The sequence below is a fragment of the Mirounga angustirostris genome, unplaced genomic scaffold (assembly GCF_029215605.1).
Source record: "Mirounga angustirostris isolate CCGP_5_RB_7025 unplaced genomic scaffold, mMirAng1.0.hap1 SCAF_3, whole genome shotgun sequence".
In the NCBI taxonomy this organism is placed as follows: domain Eukaryota; kingdom Metazoa; phylum Chordata; class Mammalia; order Carnivora; family Phocidae; genus Mirounga; species Mirounga angustirostris.
In genome coordinates, this window is record NW_026991711.1 from 187,149,007 (window position 1) to 187,167,517 (window position 18,511).

The window sequence follows — 18,511 nt, forward strand, 5'->3', positions numbered from 1 at the left end:
TACATGACCGTGAGAGTACCATCTCGTGCAATTACAGAATTCAAAATATGATAGCCCAAGATCATACCTGCAGTATGTTAGCGGTTTATTTCTGTCGGGCCCAGTGCTTTAGCTCCCAGAGCTCCTGTGCGTACCTTACAGAAAGCCCGGTGAGGGCTCTGCTAATCGCTGGGACCCGTGATGTGCCTGCGGGAGTTTTGGGCCTCTCACCAGCCATCCTCGCGCCCCTCTCCGCAGATCACCCCGGAGTACCTCCAGAGCGTGTGTGTCCGTCTCTTCAGTGACCAGATGCGGCAGAGCCTGGCCCACAGTGTGGACTTCACGAGGCCTGGGACGGTGAGGCTCTGGGCCCCGCGGCTGCCCCCCAGATTTAAACATAGCCTAACTAAAAAAAATGAAAGAACAAGGGCAAATAACATGCAGGAGTCTGCATTCCGGAGGTCTGTAAAGTCCCAGAAGGAAGAGAAAGCTGTTTTTGAGGAGTGAGCAGCTGGGGGCTGCATCCCGGGGGCGGCGAGCAAGAGGTTTAGTCTGCTCTTCCCCCTGGGGCTGTTCCATCCAAGGCCTTACCGGTAACAGTGAGCAAAGCAATAGGAAAGGAAGGAAACTTCATTCTCTTTTTTAAAATAACTGCCATATTGGAAGCTGTACCGTCAAAAACAGGTGCTCTCTCTTTTTCTTTTCTTAACTTTTTACTTGGAATAATTGCAAACTTACAAAGAAGTCGCAAAAATAGCACAAAGGACACTTGTATACCCTTTACCCAGATTCAGCGACTGTTGGCATTTTACCCATTTGTTTACTTTGTCTGCGCACACACACACACACACACACAGTCTGTTTTCTGAGCCATTTGAGAATAAATCACATATATTATGGCATTTTACTCCAGTGTAGAGTTCATTTCTTTCTTTCTTTCTTTTTTTTTTTAATAAAGATTTTATTTATTTATTTGACAGACAGCGAGAGAGGGAACACAAGCAGGGAGAGTGGGAGAGGGAGAAGCAGGCTTCCCGCGGAGCAGGGAGCCCGATGCGGGGCTCGATCCCAGGACCCTGAGATCATGGTCTGAGCGGAAGGCAGATGCTTTTAACGACTGAGCCAGTACGGCGCCCCTAGAGTTCATTTCTTAAAAGGAGTATTCTCTTATGTAACCATACAATGATCCGCTTCAGTAAATTTAATGTCTTTATGATGCTCTTACCTAATCTGGGCATGTTCCTTTTTTTTTTTTTTTTTTTAAGATTTTATTTATTTATTTCACGGAGAAAGACACAGCGAGAGAAGGAACACAAGTAAGGGGAGTGAGAGAGGGAGAAGCAGGCTTCCCACTGAGCAGGGAGCCCGATGCGGGACTCGATCCCAGGACCCTGGGATCATGACCTGAGCCGAAGGCAGACGCTTAATGACTGAGCCACCCAGGCGCCCCTCTGGGCATGTTCCAATTTGTCACCTGAGCCATGTCCTCTATAGTTGTTCCCTCATTTAAAAAATTGAACATTTCCCTTTTTGTGTTTCATATTTTCTCGTGATTAGATTCAGCGTTTGCATCCCAGGGCAAAATATTACTTAGATGATGTTGCGTCCTTCTTAGGATAGCTCATCCAGAGGCATGTGGTGTTGTGTTGGGGTTCTTAACCTGGGGAACGAGTACACCAGTGTCTCCTGCGGACGTTTTCAAAGTTCTTGAACCCATGTCCCTGGAGCTCACCTCAACCTGCTGTCTGGGCCACAGGCTCAATGGTGGAGCCAGGCGTATTCAGTTCAGAAGGAAGTGCCAGGGGATCCTGAGGCACCCCCATGGGTTAGAGCCATAGCTTTTAATTAAGGGGGAGGGTTTGCACATTAATATTAGGGTCTTCATAAACAGAGGCCTTTTTTAGTATTAAGGAAAAAATGTATACCCTACCTCCTTCTCAAGTATGTCTGAAGCAGCTTATTATGAGAAAACACAAATATGAGAAATGAAAAAAATAGAAGATGGAAAGAACAAAATTGTGGTTAGAACTCATAGAAACAGAAAGTAGAGTGGTGGTTCCCTGGGGCTGGGAGGTGGGGGAAGTGGGAGATGTTGGTCAAAGGGTGTAACTTCTGGTTATAAGATGAATAAGCTCTGGGACTTTATAGCATGGTGGCTAATGTTAACAATATTCCATTAGGGGCGCCTGGGTGGCTCAGTCGTTAAGGGTCTGCCTTCAGCTCAGGTCATGATCCCAGGGCCCAGGGATCGAGCCCCGCATCGGGCTCCCTGCTCGGCTGAAGCCTGCTTCTCCCTCTCCCACTCCCCCTGCTTGTGTTCCCTCTCTCGCTGTGTCTCTCTGTCAGATAAATAAAATCTTAAAAAAAAAAAAAGCAATACTCCATTATATGCTTGAAGGTTACTGAGAGGGTAGATCTTAAATGTCCTCAGCACCACCCGCAGAGTAACTGAGGTGACGGGCGTGTTAACTCACCTGATTGCAGTGATCATTTCAGTCTATTCATGTATCAGTGCAGCACTTTGTACACCTTAAACTTACACAGTGTCCTCTGTCAACTGCGTGTCAGTAATGCTGCGGGGGGCGGGGGGAGAAATTGTGGTGAAAGGACAATGAGGGTAGGACAGTACAAACGAGCGTGTCAGGGCTGCCGGATGCCTGTGGAAGCAGGGACAGACCGGCTCGGAGCTTCCTCGCGGCCCATGCCGCACGGCCCTGTGAGCAGGTACCTGATTTCCTCCCCGGGGAAGAGAGACAGTTGCGTGGTGTTCATTAGCTACCTTTCACCACACTGAGACAACACACGTGCTACACACACAACGTGGGAAGCACAGCCGTGAGCCGAATGCCCCCGAGCCCGCCGCACATTCCCCGGGCAGACCGGTCCCGGGCCACTGACGCCCTCCCTGGGCCCTTTACACTGCCAGTTTCTTCTGTGGGTCTTCACAGAAAGGACATAGTAACGTGGCAGAGAGCAGATGTCCCTGACCCCGTCACTCGGCTGCTCACAGGAGCACTGTAGAGCCGTGGGTGGTGGTGGCATAGACACGTGGATAATAGAAGCTACAGAGGGGCGCCTGGGTGGCTCAGTAGGCTAAGTGGCTGCCTTCGGCTCAGGTCATGATCCCAGGGTCCTGGGATCGAGCCCCGCTTCTCCCTCTGCTGCTTTCCCTGCTTGTGTTCTCTCTCCCTCTCTCTCTCTCTGCCTGTCTGTCAAATAAATAAATAAAATCTTTTTTAAAAAAATAGAAGCTGCAGGGTCTGTGCGGCCAATGGTTTTAGCGTGCAGAAATCTTAGAGAATCGGCCATTTTTACATGTGAGGAAAGCACACAGAGACGTCCGAGTTTCAGAAAAGTAACTTCCTTGTGGGCCTTCCAGGATGAGGGGCTGCAAGCCACATCCCTGAGGACTGGCTGAGTTGACCCTCTGTGTACCCTGTACGTTTAGCTGTAGGTCAGTTAAGGAGCATGTTTACCAAAAAGGATGGCTTTCTAGCAGGAATTAGCATAGCAGGACCTGTGTCTAAGAGGACTACTCCTTTCCTCCCTCCCTTCCGCTTATTCATTAGTTCAGCAAATACTTAAGTGTTTTTCAGGTCTGTGTTACAAAATCCCATCCTATCTTGCATATACAAGCATCCTTATATTTTCACTTTCTGTTGGCGGAGTGATGCATCCAGCTTATTTAAAATGGATATCATGTGAATAAGGAGCAGTTTAAAAGGGAGGGGGGGCCCAACATATCTGGTATTTTATCCCATTAGACATTAATGTCTTTTGTCAAGAGACTAGTGCTATCGTCCTTCCCTGTTACAGTGGTATTAAGGTACAGATTCTGGGCCTTAGAAGCCAGAAGAGAGAGGATGAGCTCTGTTTATCTTAGTTCCTAACCATTTTCTTTCTCCTGAGTCACTGACTTAGGAACAAGCAATAAAAGCTGCAAACAATCTTTTATTATTCCCATGGATTTCTGTCTAAGATGATAAACAGTGGATGTGAGTCACTGTAAAAGAACATCCTTGTAAAAGTGTAATAGAACATAGTTGGCTGGGCAAGCCTACAGTCGGTGTAGGATACTGGATTTATAATGTGTGAAGGTACAATTTAGATGGGAAGTCTAGTGGTTGAATGGTAGGATTGAGAGAAGGGCTGCTTTCTTATTTGCCAGGGTTTTAAGTTCTACGCTAGATCCAAACACAATGCCATCAGTTTCAAGAGAAAGAGGTGGGCACGGCCCAGCGTGCCCTTTAGGGTGGTCCTCCATCAGCTCCTCTCTGTTCTGTTGACCTTGAGTGTTCCAATTCATTGTACCCTATAAACCTGAACCATTTGGAAAATAGGACAATAAAGGAGAAAGGGGCTGGCAATATTGCCATCAACCCTGATGAAGCTTATGTTGGAGAATGTGGGTTTTCTTTGTAGACAGGTGGGTTTCCTACATTTAAATCCTGGCATTCAAGAAATGTGGCCACCCAGTGATGGCCAGCTCTGGCCAAGCCCCTCCCCTCCCCTAGCACCACTGGCAGCGAGGGCCCAAGGGCTGCAGGACTGACCTCTGCTCCCTGGGAGCACTCATCTTCCCCCACCCGGGAAGCAGGGAGCAGGGCTATGCGTGCCCAGTTCTCTCCCAAACCCCCAAAGCCAGGAATTCACCCCCTGGAGCAGGGGGATTATGCTGGTGCAGGGCCCTGCAGAGGAGACACCATGAGTGGGGCCTAGTTCATGCCCACATAACTGTGTCCAGAACTCCACTCACATGAGCAGAGCTGGTGGTCAAATTCCAATGTTCACAGAAGGACTAATAATGACGGGATTGATTTTTTGAAAAGAGAACTCTCTCAGGTGGCCCCTTCCAGTTTGATTGCCTATCACCACCCTACCCCCTGGTTTGTCATCCTGCAGTCCTCACCAGCTCAGGCTCCAGACCATGGGTTAGTATCTCCTGGGAGACAAGGTAAATCTGTGTTTACATTTTCAGCAATCTGATCATTGTAAGAAGGGAAGCATCTCCCTCGGGGCACAAAAGGCAGGGATTTTTTGTTTTCTAAGATTGTACAAGTAATACACAAATGTGCTCACTGGAAAACAACAATCTAATAGTAAACTGAACACAAATCCGTCTCTCCCTCACACTTACCCATCTCCTCTCCCTCCATAGGTGACCCTGGTGACTGTTTCACATCCATCCTTCCAGACTTTAAAAAAGTATATAGAATTAAGGTTTTTATTAGACATATCACTCTGCAACTAGTTTAAAGAGTTTTCTATATCCTTCTGGATTTATTCATATTTTCCTTATCTTTTAGAGTTTTAATTTAAGAGCAGTATGGTCCGTTTAACCATTCCTCTTGCAAACCTTTAGTTGCCGTTTCAGTTTTTTGCTGTTTCTAATAATGATGCAGCACACATCTTTGTATCTGCAGATAGCATGGGAAAGCACCGTGGTTTGTCTCTCTTCTTAGCCCTCTGTTCGTACTGGGTAAGCACAAATGCAGAGACACCCCAGGGAAGGAGTGCCTGATGGAGGAGAGTGACCATCCTTACCCATGTAGAGCATCCATCGTAGGGCGGGAGTGGGGAGGGGGAGGGCTGACCATGATACAGAGTCCAGTGCTGACTCCAAAGGTGGAAACCCAAGCATAGCTCTGTGGGTGAGTCCCAAGTCCTGCCTAGTGGTATCTGTGGGTTTTGGGGTTCATTGGCTGGAGAAATTCCCATTTAAATGCATCCTTATTTGGAAAAATGGCCCATTTGGGAATTAACTCTTTTTCAGCAACTCCCAAGTAGACCCCATTGGGAATATAAGTTAAAATACTGCCAGGTGTGATTGCATTATATATATTTAAGGCTCAGGACATGCAAATCTTAGAAAGCATTTACTTCAAAATCAGCCATCCTTCTTAGCAGTAAAAACCTGCAGGGGGCTGGGGCTGGTGGCGGTAGTGGTGGTGGGGACCCTTTCTTGGATGGCCTCATGCAGTTGCTCAGGAAACACTGCTTGGCATCGTTCTGCTGAGGAGGATTCTTCCTAAAGCTTGCTGTTGTGTGGACGGTGACCCTGGCTTGAAGTTCAACACCATCAGACCTTACCTTGTCCGTTATGTTGCTTTCTTAAGTCTTGGCAAGATGCCTGCTCCTTGTCTGCCTCGCCTCTGCACCTCAAGGCAGCCTTTTTGGGTCTCATGCTCCGTGTGCTCCGTGTTGCACACCTAGCTCACCTCTCCTTGCTACACCTCCTACCCCAGTGTCCATCCCATACCTGACCTGACCCTGGTGATGTGAGGATTGATCACCTTTGATCTCAGCCAGTTGGTGGGACCGTGATTGGCAGAGAGTGTCTGTACCTCTAGCTCAGATTTCTCTTCTGACTTCCAGACTCAGACTTACAAGCTTTCTCCCTGTGAATGTCTGATAGGCACATCATTTCTACGTCCAAAAACAGGCTCATCTTTTCCTCCAGACAGATGGTCTCCCCTCCTGTACTTCCTGTCTTGGCAAATGACACTCCGGAGAACACCTGCGAATCATCCAAGCCTCTTCCCTCTTTTGGGCCCTGTGTTCAGGCAGTCCTAGGGATCTGAGCGCCTTCCTCCCTCCTGCCCCATGTCTTTGTTGCTTTGTGTCTGTTCGGGCTCTTCCTCTTCCTGTCCTGGCTAAAGCAACATTTCCTAACCGGTCTCAGTCTCAAAGCTCTCACCTGTCTGATTACTCATGCATGCGGGAGCAGGGGTGACCTTTCTGGTTGTGTCTTATTTATTTATGCCCTCAAGTTTCAGGAGGGATGTAGGTACGTACAGGCATCAATCATGTTACTGTCTTGCTTTATACCTGTCGTTGCTCCAGGTCCAAAGTGCTCAGCGTGGAGTCCACAGCCTGCTGTGACCTAATGCCCATCTGTCTCTCCACGCTTAGCTTTGGTCACAGAAAGCCCAAGAGGCCTCAGCACCCCGGCCCCTAGCACTTCCCCACCTGAGCATGGTGCTGCATACGTTGCCTAGCCCCAGGCTCTCAGATGACCGCAGGCCACAGGGTGGAGGCAGGACCCAGGGTGGTGCCCTCTGTGACCTGGTAAGCCAGAGAGGCACCTGCCCGGAAAGTGCATTCAGGAACTCAGCACTCCCACCCCACTGACTCAGCCTCATTCCCAAATGCCATGTGCACAGTGTCTCATTTCAGCCCTCGCCTCCTGCACGCACCCCTGCAGTCCCGTGCTGTGCACGTAGCTCTTAGTGTTGCAGAGTTGGCGGTAGCGACGTCCTGTAGAGCAGCTTCTTCCAAAGCGAGTGCCTGCAGACACTAATCCTAGAGGGTTGCCTGTCCCCAAAGCCAACGGCTGATGTATGAAGTTTGGGACACACCATATTCTGAGATTCTCAACACTCAGCAGTGCACTAAAGACTCTTCAAGAATCCCACCCGGTACATCTGCGGACACTTTGACCAAGGGACACTTCGTCACGTTACAGCTTAGACCGATCTCTCAAAACACTTTCTGATGTCACAAAGCATGGGCAAAGCTCCTCATCTCGCTGTTGGCCTGCTCCTGTGGCCCCCCATCCATCCTCGTCCCCACCCCATGACCACTGGCTTCAGGGAGTGGTAACGGCTGAGGGCCAGGCTCAGGTTCCTTGCCTGCAGCTGAGCAGCAATGGAGACATAATGCTTCCATTTCACTCTCTGCTCAGGTAGAAATTCTGAGCAGGGAGTTCAATGCGGGGCTCGATCCCAGGACCCTGGGATCGTGACTTGAGCCGAAGGCAGACGCTTAACAGACTGAGCCACCCAGGCGCCCCTAAAGAGAAAATCTTAATAAAGAAAAAGGTCAGGATAATAAAGCGATTTTCATTGCTTTTGTTCTCTGTGACATCTGACTAGGCAGCTTTAAGCGCCTCTGGGAGTTTGGTTGGGGAGAACCCGTTTGTTTTTTTATGGAGTATTCCTTGGAGCAGAGTCGCAACAAACCAAGGGTGGTAGGCAGCTTGGGAACTACTTGAGTAGTGTGTAGCTTAACTTCAGTTTGGGCTAATTTTTATTTTATTTATTTAAAATTTTCTTTCTTTGTTTTAGAGAGAGAGTGTGCTAGTGAGCGTGCCTGTGAGGCTGGGGGCGGGGGTAGAGCTGAGGGAGAGGGACAAGCAGACTCCGCGCAGAGCCTGACGCAGGGCTCATCTCATGACCCAGAGATCATGACCTGAGCTGAAATCAGGAGTTGGACGCTTAACCGACTGAGCCACGCAGGCACCCCTGTTTGGGCTAATTTTTAAATCATACATGATTATGATGGGCGAATCCTGATGGATCAAAACCTTTGCAAATCTGTTGATTCTGTGTGAGTAGAGTGATTTAGGATTAATGCATCGTTCTCACTGCTTAACATGGTCTCTCTTCTTCTCTTTCCACCCCCCACCCCCAGGCTTCAACCATGTTAAGAGCCTCCTTGGCACCCGGGTAAGTAATTGCTCTTAGGAATTGTTAGGATGGTAAACAGCTCTAGGTAAAACTAGAATTCAAACTTTAATAAACATTCATCTTAACAGCCTAGCTTAGAGGAGAGCCTTTGATTAGCTAGAGCTCCGTGTGGATATAAAGGAAATACCAGTAATTATAAGTAATACTGTTAAACTAAAAGTATCTTTTAGTATTAATTCTATTTATTTTGGAGAGATCACATCAAATGGAAAAAAACTGTTGAATTGTTCCTATGATATTCTGTAGAGATTAATCTTCTATTGTAGGGCAGTCAACAGCACGTTGCAGTGTCTAAATTTTATGTTCTTTGCTGGCTCACATGTGACCAGGGCCACAGGATGGCTCTGTGGATGCCTGAGCATTCCTATCCAAATCGATTAGGTTGTCACCGTGTGGGTGTCTGATGTTCGGGATCTTCATCCGGTGTGTATGTTGCAGTAACAAGGAAGTTGAGAACCTTTGGCAGAGGCATGAGGACCAGGGTGGGTTCTGGTGACCCTCTGAGCACCCCCCTTGTTGTGGGGTTTCGGGGGGTGCTGTCAGATTACTCAGACACCTGGGAGAGACACAGCCGGCCTCCTTCCTCAGTCCTGCCTGAGTCTGACACTGACCCTGCACTTTGTTCTCTTCAGACGACGGCTGTATAATGTAGTGCTTATGAGACAGACTGCCGGGGTTAAAATCCCACCTCTGCTGCCGGCTCTGTGACCTTGGACCACTTATGTAACTTCCCTGTGTCTCAGTTTCTTCACTTGTGAAAGGACAATAATAGTAATAACTTTCTTATAGGGTTATTGTGAGGATAAAAATGAGTTCATGTGTATAAAGCACTTAGTACAATGCTGGGGGACTTAATAAACTCTCTGGGTGTTTGCTAATGTCATTCCCAGTGGTGTAAGAGGCAAGCTTACCTGCAGAGAGTAAAGGGGGTAGTCAGTGGAGGGGCTAAAGGGGACAAAGGAGAAGGTATGACACAGTCTTCTTGGACAATGGGAGAGTGGCTGGACCACAGAAATGTGGGGCTGCTGAGCAACTTAGCTGGCAATAAATTTATTGGCTAATATTGCCATTATGGGCAAGTAACTATGGCCCACGTTTGACAACTTCCCTTCCCTCCAGAAGAAGCACCCCAGCTATAGAACAGTTTTAGATGTGGCTTTACAAATGGAACTTTCTTTTCTAGAACAAGACCTTGTTTAAATTTTAAATTAAAGAATCTTTTTTTATGTTGAAATAATTTCACAGCTGCAAATATTGTGCAAAGAATTCCCCTATGCCCTTCACCCAGATTCCGCATGTTGATATTTTGCGTAAGCCCGGTACAGTTATCAAAGTCAGAAAATTAATGCTGACGCCGTATCATCTCACCTACAGGCCTTTCTCACATCTTACCAGCTGCTCTATTACGTCCTTCGTCTGGTCCAGCATTCAGTCCAGGATCACACGTTGATGTGGTTGCCATGTCTGTGTTTCCTTTCTTTTGAAGTTATTCTTCAGACTCTGTCTTTCATGGCCTTGACACTTTCAAAGAAGACTGGCCAGTTCTTTGTAATTGGAATTTCTAAAGTATCTGTGTTCCTTCCAAACACAGTGGTATCTGCCTCAGGAGAATACGTGTCAGAATAATGAGTGTGCACATGTGCATGGCTCTGCTGTGTGATGTGCAGAATAGAGCCTCCTCCCAGGAGCGTTTACTGGGATCTCATCTGTTGCCCCGTTCTCAGGCCTTTTCTCCTGGGCCCTATGAGAGGACCTCATTTTGTCTTTTAAAAACTAACATTAAGAAAACTAGCATGTAGTATTTTTTTATAATGTAATACATGCTCATTATAGAAAAGTTGAATGCTATAGGCACATATGAAGAAAATTTACAGTACCCTAAATGCTGTCCCCCTGGGGTCTTACCTCCTTTCCACCCTTCCACCCACCCTTACCTCTATTCCATCCTTTAAAACTAATGCAATGAGTGAAATGGGTGAAGGAGACCAAGAGGTACAAACTTGCACTTATAAAATAGAAACTCCTGGGATGCAGTGGACAGCCTGGGAGCTATAGTCAGTAATACTGTATTGCAAATTTAAAAGTTGCTGAGAAAGTAAATCTTAAAAATTCTCATCCCAAGAAAGGAAACATGGGAACTTTGTATGGTGACAGAGGGTAAAGAGACTCAGTGTGGTGACCACTACACACTATGTACAAATGGCGAATCATTATGTCGTAGGCCTGCAACTAATGTAATGTAGCTCAGTTACACGTCAATGAAGAGCAGAAGAACCCTTCATCTTTTTTTTTAAGATTTTATTTTTTTTGTAATCTCTACCTCCAACATGGAGCTTGAACTCACAACCCCAAGATCAAGAGTTGCACGCTCTACCGAGTGAGCCAGCCGGGCACCCCAAGAACCCATCATCATGCATCTTTTCACCCAAGTCCTCATGAGCCCCCGTTTAGCATTGTGGCGGGAATATTGATCTTAGTATTAATATTCCCTGCACAGTGTCAGGAAAACCATACCGTCGTTTTTGACTTGTTTTATGCTGAAATGATTATAGAATCACAGGAAGTTGACCCCCCAGGCCCCTTCCCCCTCCCATGGGGGAAAACAGCTGGGCCACTGCTGGTGTCCCGATACTCAGGAGGTCTAATGAATGTGCCCTTTTGCCCTTTTCTCCCTCTCTCTGAACTTGTGTGGCTGAGTAGGAAACTGAAGGATGTCCCATTGCTGCCCTCCTTGGATTATGAGAAACTGAAGAAGGATTTGATTTGGGGGAGTGACCGCTTGAAAGCCTTCTTGTTGCAGGCTCTGCGCTGGGTATGTACCTTTCCCTTGAAGTTAAGAAGAAAAAAAAGACCATGCCGGTTTCCTTGGCTGGCTACCTTGCTTGTATCTTGTACCCCATTTACCACAAATGCTTCTTCGTGCTGCCTGCCGACACCAAGAGCTAAAGGTAAAAACAGCTTCTGAAGACAGCCTTGGCCTCTTGGTAAGAACCCGGGTGTTGAGCTCGCAGTTGCCCGTGCTGTCCCTCGGTCGTTTGCTCTGTGCAGTTTCAAGCCTGCCCCCGTCGTCAGTCGTGAGCCAGCCTCCCAGCCAGCGGGGTCGGCGCGGGAGAGCCCAGAGTCACTCTCGTGACAGCTTCACAAAGACCTCTGCATTTAGGTGCTCCCTGGGGCCACTCGAGCAGACAGCAGGGGTGGACACTGATGAACCAGTCTTTAAGGGAAGTCAAGCCTCGTCTGAATTGTTGCTTTTCTTCCCACTCTTCAGATTGGTCCCAGTTAAGCCAGTGGTTCTCAAGATTTTTAGTCTCAGACCCATTGGCACTCTCAAATTGCTGAGGACCTTAAAGGGTTTAGTTTATGTGAATTTTATATACCAATATTTATAGTATTAAAAATTAAAACAACATTTTATTTTTAATTTATTTTTTAAAGATTTTATTTGACAGAGAGAGACACAGTGAGAGAGGGAACACAAGCAGGGGCAGAGGGAGAAGCAGGCTTCCCGCCGAGCAGGGAGCCCGACGCGGGGCTCGATCCCAGGACCCTGGGATCATGACCCGAGCCTAAGGCAGACGCTTAATGACTGAGCCACCCAGGTGCCCCAAAACTGAGAACATTTTAAATATTCATTCATTTAAGATGAACAGCAATGAACCCAGAACATAACATAAATAACATATTTTTGAATATAAAAAAATAACCATTTTCCTCTTTTACATTTTTTTGAAGCTTTTATTCATTTTGAAAGAGAGAGAGAGAGAGAGAGCACGAGAGTAGAGAGGGTCAGAGGGAGAAGCAGGCTGCCTGCTGAGCAGGGAGCCCAACGTGGGGCTCAATCCCAAGACCCTGGGATCATGACCTGAGCCAAAAGCAGATGCCCAACCAACTGAGCCACCCAGGTGCCCTAAAAATAACTATTTTCCAAACAAAAAAAAATAATGAGGAGAGTGACATTTTTTTATATTTTGGCAAATTTCTTTAATGTCTGGCCTGATGGAGGGACAGCTGGATTCTCACATCCGCTTCCCCAATTGATTCATCACAGTGTCACACTTCATATAGCCTCTGAGAGATTGACCATGAAAAAGATAAATCAGGGGCTCCTGGCTGGCTCAGTCAGTAGAACATGCGATTCTTGATCTCGGGTTCTTGAGTTTGAGCCCCATGCTGGGTGTAGAGATTACTTAAAAAAATAAAATGTTTAGGGGCACCTGGTGGTTCAGTCCAGTTAAGCATCTGCCTTCGGCTCAGGTCATGATCCCAAGGTCCTGGGATTGAGCCCCACGTCAGGCTCCCTGCTCAGCAGTGAGTCTGTTTCTCCCTCTCCCTCTGCCCCTCCGCCTGCTTGTGCACTTTCTCTCCCTCTCTCAAATAAATAAATAAAATCTTAAAAAGAAATAAAATAAAATCTTTTAAAAAAAGATAAATTATATCTTAGTATTATTATGAAAATAATCATGACCTTGTAGACTCCTTGGAAGGTCTTTGGGGACCCCTAGGATTCCACAGACTACACCTTGAGAACTGCAGGTCTAGGCCAACACTGGTTGGCTCTTTAACTGAATGAGCCATTCTAACTTAGGCTGTAATCGTGTCAGACGCCTTCATGGATCCCTGAATTTCAGGGTATGTTGGCGTCAAAATGGCTTTGAGTAATTTCCCCATCTCTATAGAAAAGGGTCTCCTCACTTGCACTTCTGATGGTTGGTCGTGCTTCCTGGAATATGGTCTTGAGGAGTACTCTGAGGATGCATCCAGGATCAGCAGGAGTCCTGTGGTCAGTTGGTGATGTCTGCCTCAGTTGACTAGGGTGGGTGGGCAGCGTGAGGAATCTCAGGGGACTGTCCCTACCCCGCACATTGCCTCTGTCTGCTCAAGTTAGCAAACTCATTCTCTGGCTCCCACTTTGTCCACCCAGCACCTCCTCTCAATCCGTGCTACTGAGCCTCTTGGTGAGACAGGGTATTCCTTTGCTGAGTGAATGACATTGTCACAGAATAACCAGGAAGAATAAAGAGGTGTCTTAAGATCTTGTCTGTGTCCCCCTCCAGCTTCTCACCCCTCCACCCCATTCCAGCACCCTGGCCCCGGCTTCAGGGAACTGGATGATGGAAGGGCGGCAGCCCCCACCTGTGACGCTCTCGGCACACCCTCCTTTAATATGGTGCTCTCTCCCCTCACGGCCTTCCTGTTCGGCCTCGGTGGATCCAGTCTGTCAGCGACACCGCCTCTGGAGGCCTCCACCTTTCAGTCCTGGGGGTTTCTGCTGCTCTTGTCTTCTTCCATGTGGTTCTTTACACGTCAGCCCCTCCTCAGCAGAGGCAGGGCCCACAGTCTCAGGGGTCTTTAGTAGGATTTTCCTGGAAAAGCAAGGACATTTGCTCACTTTAGTTCTGTGACTTTCTCATATAATTCATGCTTGTACACACTCATACACATTTCACACACTCCCCATAGAACATTTTTTTTTTCTAGCCCCCTGGACAGTAAGTGAATTCTTCCTTAATACAATGCAAGAGGCTTATGACTTTCAGAATCTACAAAACTCTACCACCTACCCCTTACACACACTCACACACACACGCACACGCAGTATTGCTGCATCAGTCCCTATAGTATAAAGTCTAGTTTGTTGGCGATGCATTGGCTCCAAGCCCTCAGCAACCTGCCCTGTGCCGACCCCCACATGCCTCCTGCATTCGCACGCCTCCCAGACCTGTACCACACTTCCTTCCCCGCCCATGCTCACGTTCCCCTGTGCTGACTAAATAGCCTGCTCATCCTTCAGGGGCCAACTCTAGAGCCCCTTTGTGTGAGAAAACCTCTAGGTGTTGGTGGGCTCTCCCTTATTTATACACTTACCATCTGGGCATTTTATCACTTCCCTTCTCTGGAGATTTCATGTGTGTGAGTTGACTCCTACATCACCCATTAGGAAATATAATATCACAACTTCTTGTTAGTTGACTGGTTGCCTGGGTAGCTACTCCCACCCTCCCCCTACCAGAATATTATTTACTTTGGTTAAATATGTAGTTACTGCTACTGCCATTTAAAAGATACCCACTATATGAACATTTTTCTCCATATTAAGACTTGGGTCTGTGACTTTTCTTTTTCTTCATTCTAGCGCTTGACCACATCCCATCCTGGAGAGCAGAGGGAGACCGTTCTGGAAGCCTACGTCGGCAACGACCTCCTGGATTGTCACAGCCACAGCCAGGTCCGTGAGAGATGGGCCAGAGCCCAGCCAGGGCCTTCATTTCGAGGGGGTGATCTTAGCAGTAGGGGGCGGCTTGACTTTATATGATATGTCAGCCTAGTGACCGCATGTCAACCTCGAGCTTCTGGTAGCTGGTGAGATCTGCTACTTACCCCAGACTTTGGCCCACTTTTCACCTCTAATAGAGTGCTAAACAGGTTAGAACTGCTTGATTCAACTCTGGAGCTCTTTCCTGTCATGTTTCCTTTTCCCAAAATCCCAACTCTTTGTCTCACTCCACCCCTTAACCATGAGTCCTGCAAGCTCAGCATGACTTATGGCGGGCAAGGCAGGTAAGCCAATTCAATTGTTTTTCATCTGGGCCTGACTTAAAATATGTTAACACAATATTTGTATATAGTTTTGGACCAGATAGATCTGATGATGCAGTGGGCAAAGTATGGGATTTGGAGTGAAATTAACTGGTTTTAAACCTCTGCCCTACTGCCCATGAGCCAGGTAACCTTAAGTAAGATACTGGGTGTGTGGGCGCTTCCTATCTCGGAGAAGGAGCCATCACCTGCCTCGTGAGGTTGTGGGGATAATTGCGTTTGGTCACGTGTGGGAAGTACTTAACCCAGTGCCCAGCACAGAGTAGCCAATACGTGGTGGTTTCCCTCCCCACTCTTCACCCTGTTACCTGTTATCAACAGCAGGCTTCACTGGACAGGAGGAGAAGTGAGATCTTGAACATGGCATATAGAAAGACACTGCATTTCATTATCTGCATTCAGTGTTATCCAAAATGATCTAAATACTTTACCTCCCTATTCTGAAGCTTCACAGGGTGTGCACTGGGTGGAATATCAACATCCCTTAGGATTGCCGATGAAACAGCACCCTGCAGAACTAATCACACGTTAGTCTATCCTGCACACAGGCGTAGTGTTGGAGAATTTTGAGTTGCCAGTTTTTGTGTTTTTTTTTTTTTTCCAAAGATTTTATTTATTTGACAGAGAGAGAGACAGCGAAAGCAGGAACACAAGCAGGGGGAGAGGGAGAAGCAGGCCTCCCGCTGAGCAGGGAGCCCCCATGTGGGACTCGATCCCAGGACCCTGGGATCATGACCCGAGCCGAAGGCAGACGCTTAACGACTGAGCCACCCAGGGGCCCTTGAGTTGCCAGTTTATTCTTTGAATGTAGTCTTGCTGCTCCCGTGAAAGAGTTGTATTTAGTTTGAAAAATAGTCTCTCAAATTTTTGACTTATTTCCTTTTACTTTTATTTCTGCTTATTTTTGTAATGGCATTGAAACCAACTTATCAGGCATGAAGCAGCTGAAAAATATATTGTTGTGACTTTACAAACTCAGATTCAAAGAGTAAATTCAATATTGAATCTTTCTAAAACTATCTTATTTCATTAAATCTGAGATGCATTCCCCTCCCTCCCATTTTAGGATTCTGGGAAATTAGAACCTATCTAATAGTCAGTGGCCTGTTACAGCTTAATTGGCTTCTTGCCTGTCTTGGTTGTATATATAAAAAACAATGTGTTCTCTAATGAAAGACGTCCTAGGTTTTGTGATATTTGTCATAATGCTGTGATCTCTGTAGCCCTCGAAGACATGTCATTTCTTCCCCAAGTCATTATTTTTAATTGCCATGGTTTATTTTAAGCAAGGAATGAGCTGGAGCTATCTTAAGGTGTCAGAGAATCTGCAGAGCAGGAAAACTTGAGCAAAATGGATGCCATGTCACCATGACACCGGAGAGATTGGCCCTTTCAGCCAGGAAATTGGACCGGTCGTTCAGTGAGTTCTAATAGCTGAGCTATTCTCAGAGTTTATCATGCAGTCTTATCACCTGGAAAGCTCATTAAAACACAAACTACCGGGCCCCTGCAGTTTCCATTTAGTAAGTCTGGGATGGGGCCTGCGAATTTGCATCCCCAACAAGTTTTCAGGTGATGCTGCTGCTGCTGGTCCAGGACCACACTTTCGAGAATCACTATTCTTTCTTATCCAACCGAGAGAATAACATCCTATAGTTAACAGCTTTCGGAGAAAGGATGGGTGAGAAGTAGATTTTTTGAGATGATGTATGTCAGAAAATGTCTTTATTCTTTGTATGAAATTCTGGGTTGTAAATAATTTTCCTTCATTACTTGGAAGATCTTGCTCTGTTGTCTTTTAGGTTCCAGTGTTGCTGTTGAGAAGTCCAAAGTCATTCTATTTCCTGATCCTTTGTACGTGGCCTGGTTATTTCTCCCTAGCAGCCTGTTGAGTCTTCTGTCACCAGTGTTAAAAAATGTCGCACTGATGTCTTTCATGAGGTGTATTTTGATTCATTGTTTTGAGTGCTTTGGGAGCCCTTTCCATCTGACAAGTGCAGTCCTGGGAACTTTTCTTGATTTTATTCTGTTGATGATTTCCTCTCTGTTTTCTCGGTTCTCTCTCTGAATGTTGGACCTCTTGAACTGGTTCTCTGGTTCTGTCTTTTCTCTCATATTTTCTGTTTTTCTTCTTGCTCTGCTTTCTGGGAGATCTCCTCATCTTTATTCTCCAACCCTTCTGTCGAGTTTTTCACTCCCCCTTTTTATGACAGTCTGTTTTTTCATGGATACAGTACAGCCTCTTGTGTCTCTGAGGCTACTGTGAGTGACACATTTTCGCTTATCTCTGGTTTTCTTCTCCCTGCACAGTCCCATTTCCTTCAGGTTGCCCCCGCCATTTGTTTTGACCCTGTCTCCTGTATTGGAAACTTGCCTTGGGTTTCTGGTAGACCTTGGTTATCTCATAATGTTTTGAGTGGGGGAATGAAAGCCAGTTGGAAATTCTGAGTATGAGGGTAGGGCCTGTAGACGCAGAGCTTTACTAAGAGTGATCCAGGTGGGCTGTCTAGTAGGAACCTCTGATTTTAGGATCTCTGGTTCTTTTCTCTTGGGCTGGTGGTCATTTTCCTCCAAGAAGAGTCTTCTGATCTCCTACCTAGAGGGTGAAGGTCTGGGTGCAGCCTTCTGGGAGCCAGGTAGGAGAATAGGATGGGGTGCTCTCTGTTCAGTATTCATTCTGCATTTAGGCACTGTCCCTTCCCCCTATTTGGGTGTAGAAGCCCTGCTCACCTGTGCCAGGTGTCCCCCTCTGTTAATAGGATTCTTGTCCCCTTGGTGCCCATGGTTCTCGGTCACGCCGCTTCCAAGAATGAAGAGGTAGACCAGACAAAGAGTGGTGGGCAGCAAAGCAAAGTTTATTGAGCAAGAGTGTAAAGCTCCCGGAGAGGGCGGGGGGCCTGAGTGGGTTGCCCCCAGAGTTTCTAAGTTTAGGGGGTTTTATCAGCTCTTCTGCAAAACTATCTTAAGCAATCAGGGTGTGCTGAGTCATCCCAATCAGGACTTTGGTCACATATCTGTCTACCTATTGGGTTAATGTCTCTGTGCTGATGGTCTTTTTTTGCTGACATCTGGGGGCTTAGGTCTTAACTGCCCCTTGCCCGTGATATTGACAAATGCTTGCGGTTAATTGTCTTATTTTAGGACATTTTGCAGAAGTCATTTCTGCAAAGGCTGCAAAACAGAATGCAAGTGTGATCCTGTCTAAGCTGCAAAACAGGATGTTAGTGCTGTTTTATCTTAGCTGTCCTGACTCCATATTTTCTTGTTGGGGACCCTGGCCCTGACTGCCTACCTGTCCAACTCACTCCTCCCAGCCCCAGAAACCTTTCGTGTTAGCCTTGCAAGGGAGCACCCCCGGACTGATGGGGGGAAGTAGGCGGGAGGACGGTAGGGAGGAGCAGCAAGAGTGGGACCCAGCTGCAGCTTTAACAGCTTTCACCTATTCTTCTTTATTTTTTTTTCCTTTT

The 18,511-nt window shown here is 47.0% G+C and overlaps 1 protein-coding gene across 9 annotated transcripts in view; it reads left to right on the forward strand.

Moving 5' to 3' along the window:
* The window catches only part of ARMC9 (armadillo repeat containing 9), a 150,167-nt gene that overhangs the window by 39,015 nt on the left and 92,641 nt on the right, over positions 1-18,511 (forward strand). For 7 of the 9 annotated variants that reach the window (XR_010410336.1, XR_010410337.1, XM_064587229.1 and 4 more), the window contains exons 9-12: positions 238-336; positions 8,392-8,426; positions 11,148-11,259; positions 14,581-14,673. Coding sequence is in view for 6 of the 9 variants with exons in the window: in XM_064587229.1 (XP_064443299.1) it covers positions 238-336; positions 8,392-8,426; positions 11,148-11,259; positions 14,581-14,673 (339 nt within the window). In the remaining 3 variants the exon portion in view is untranslated. The remainder of the gene's footprint in view (positions 1-237; positions 337-8,391; positions 8,427-11,147; positions 11,260-14,580; positions 14,674-18,511) is intronic. The other 2 variants (XR_010410338.1, XM_064587234.1) reach the window with 1 other exon arrangement.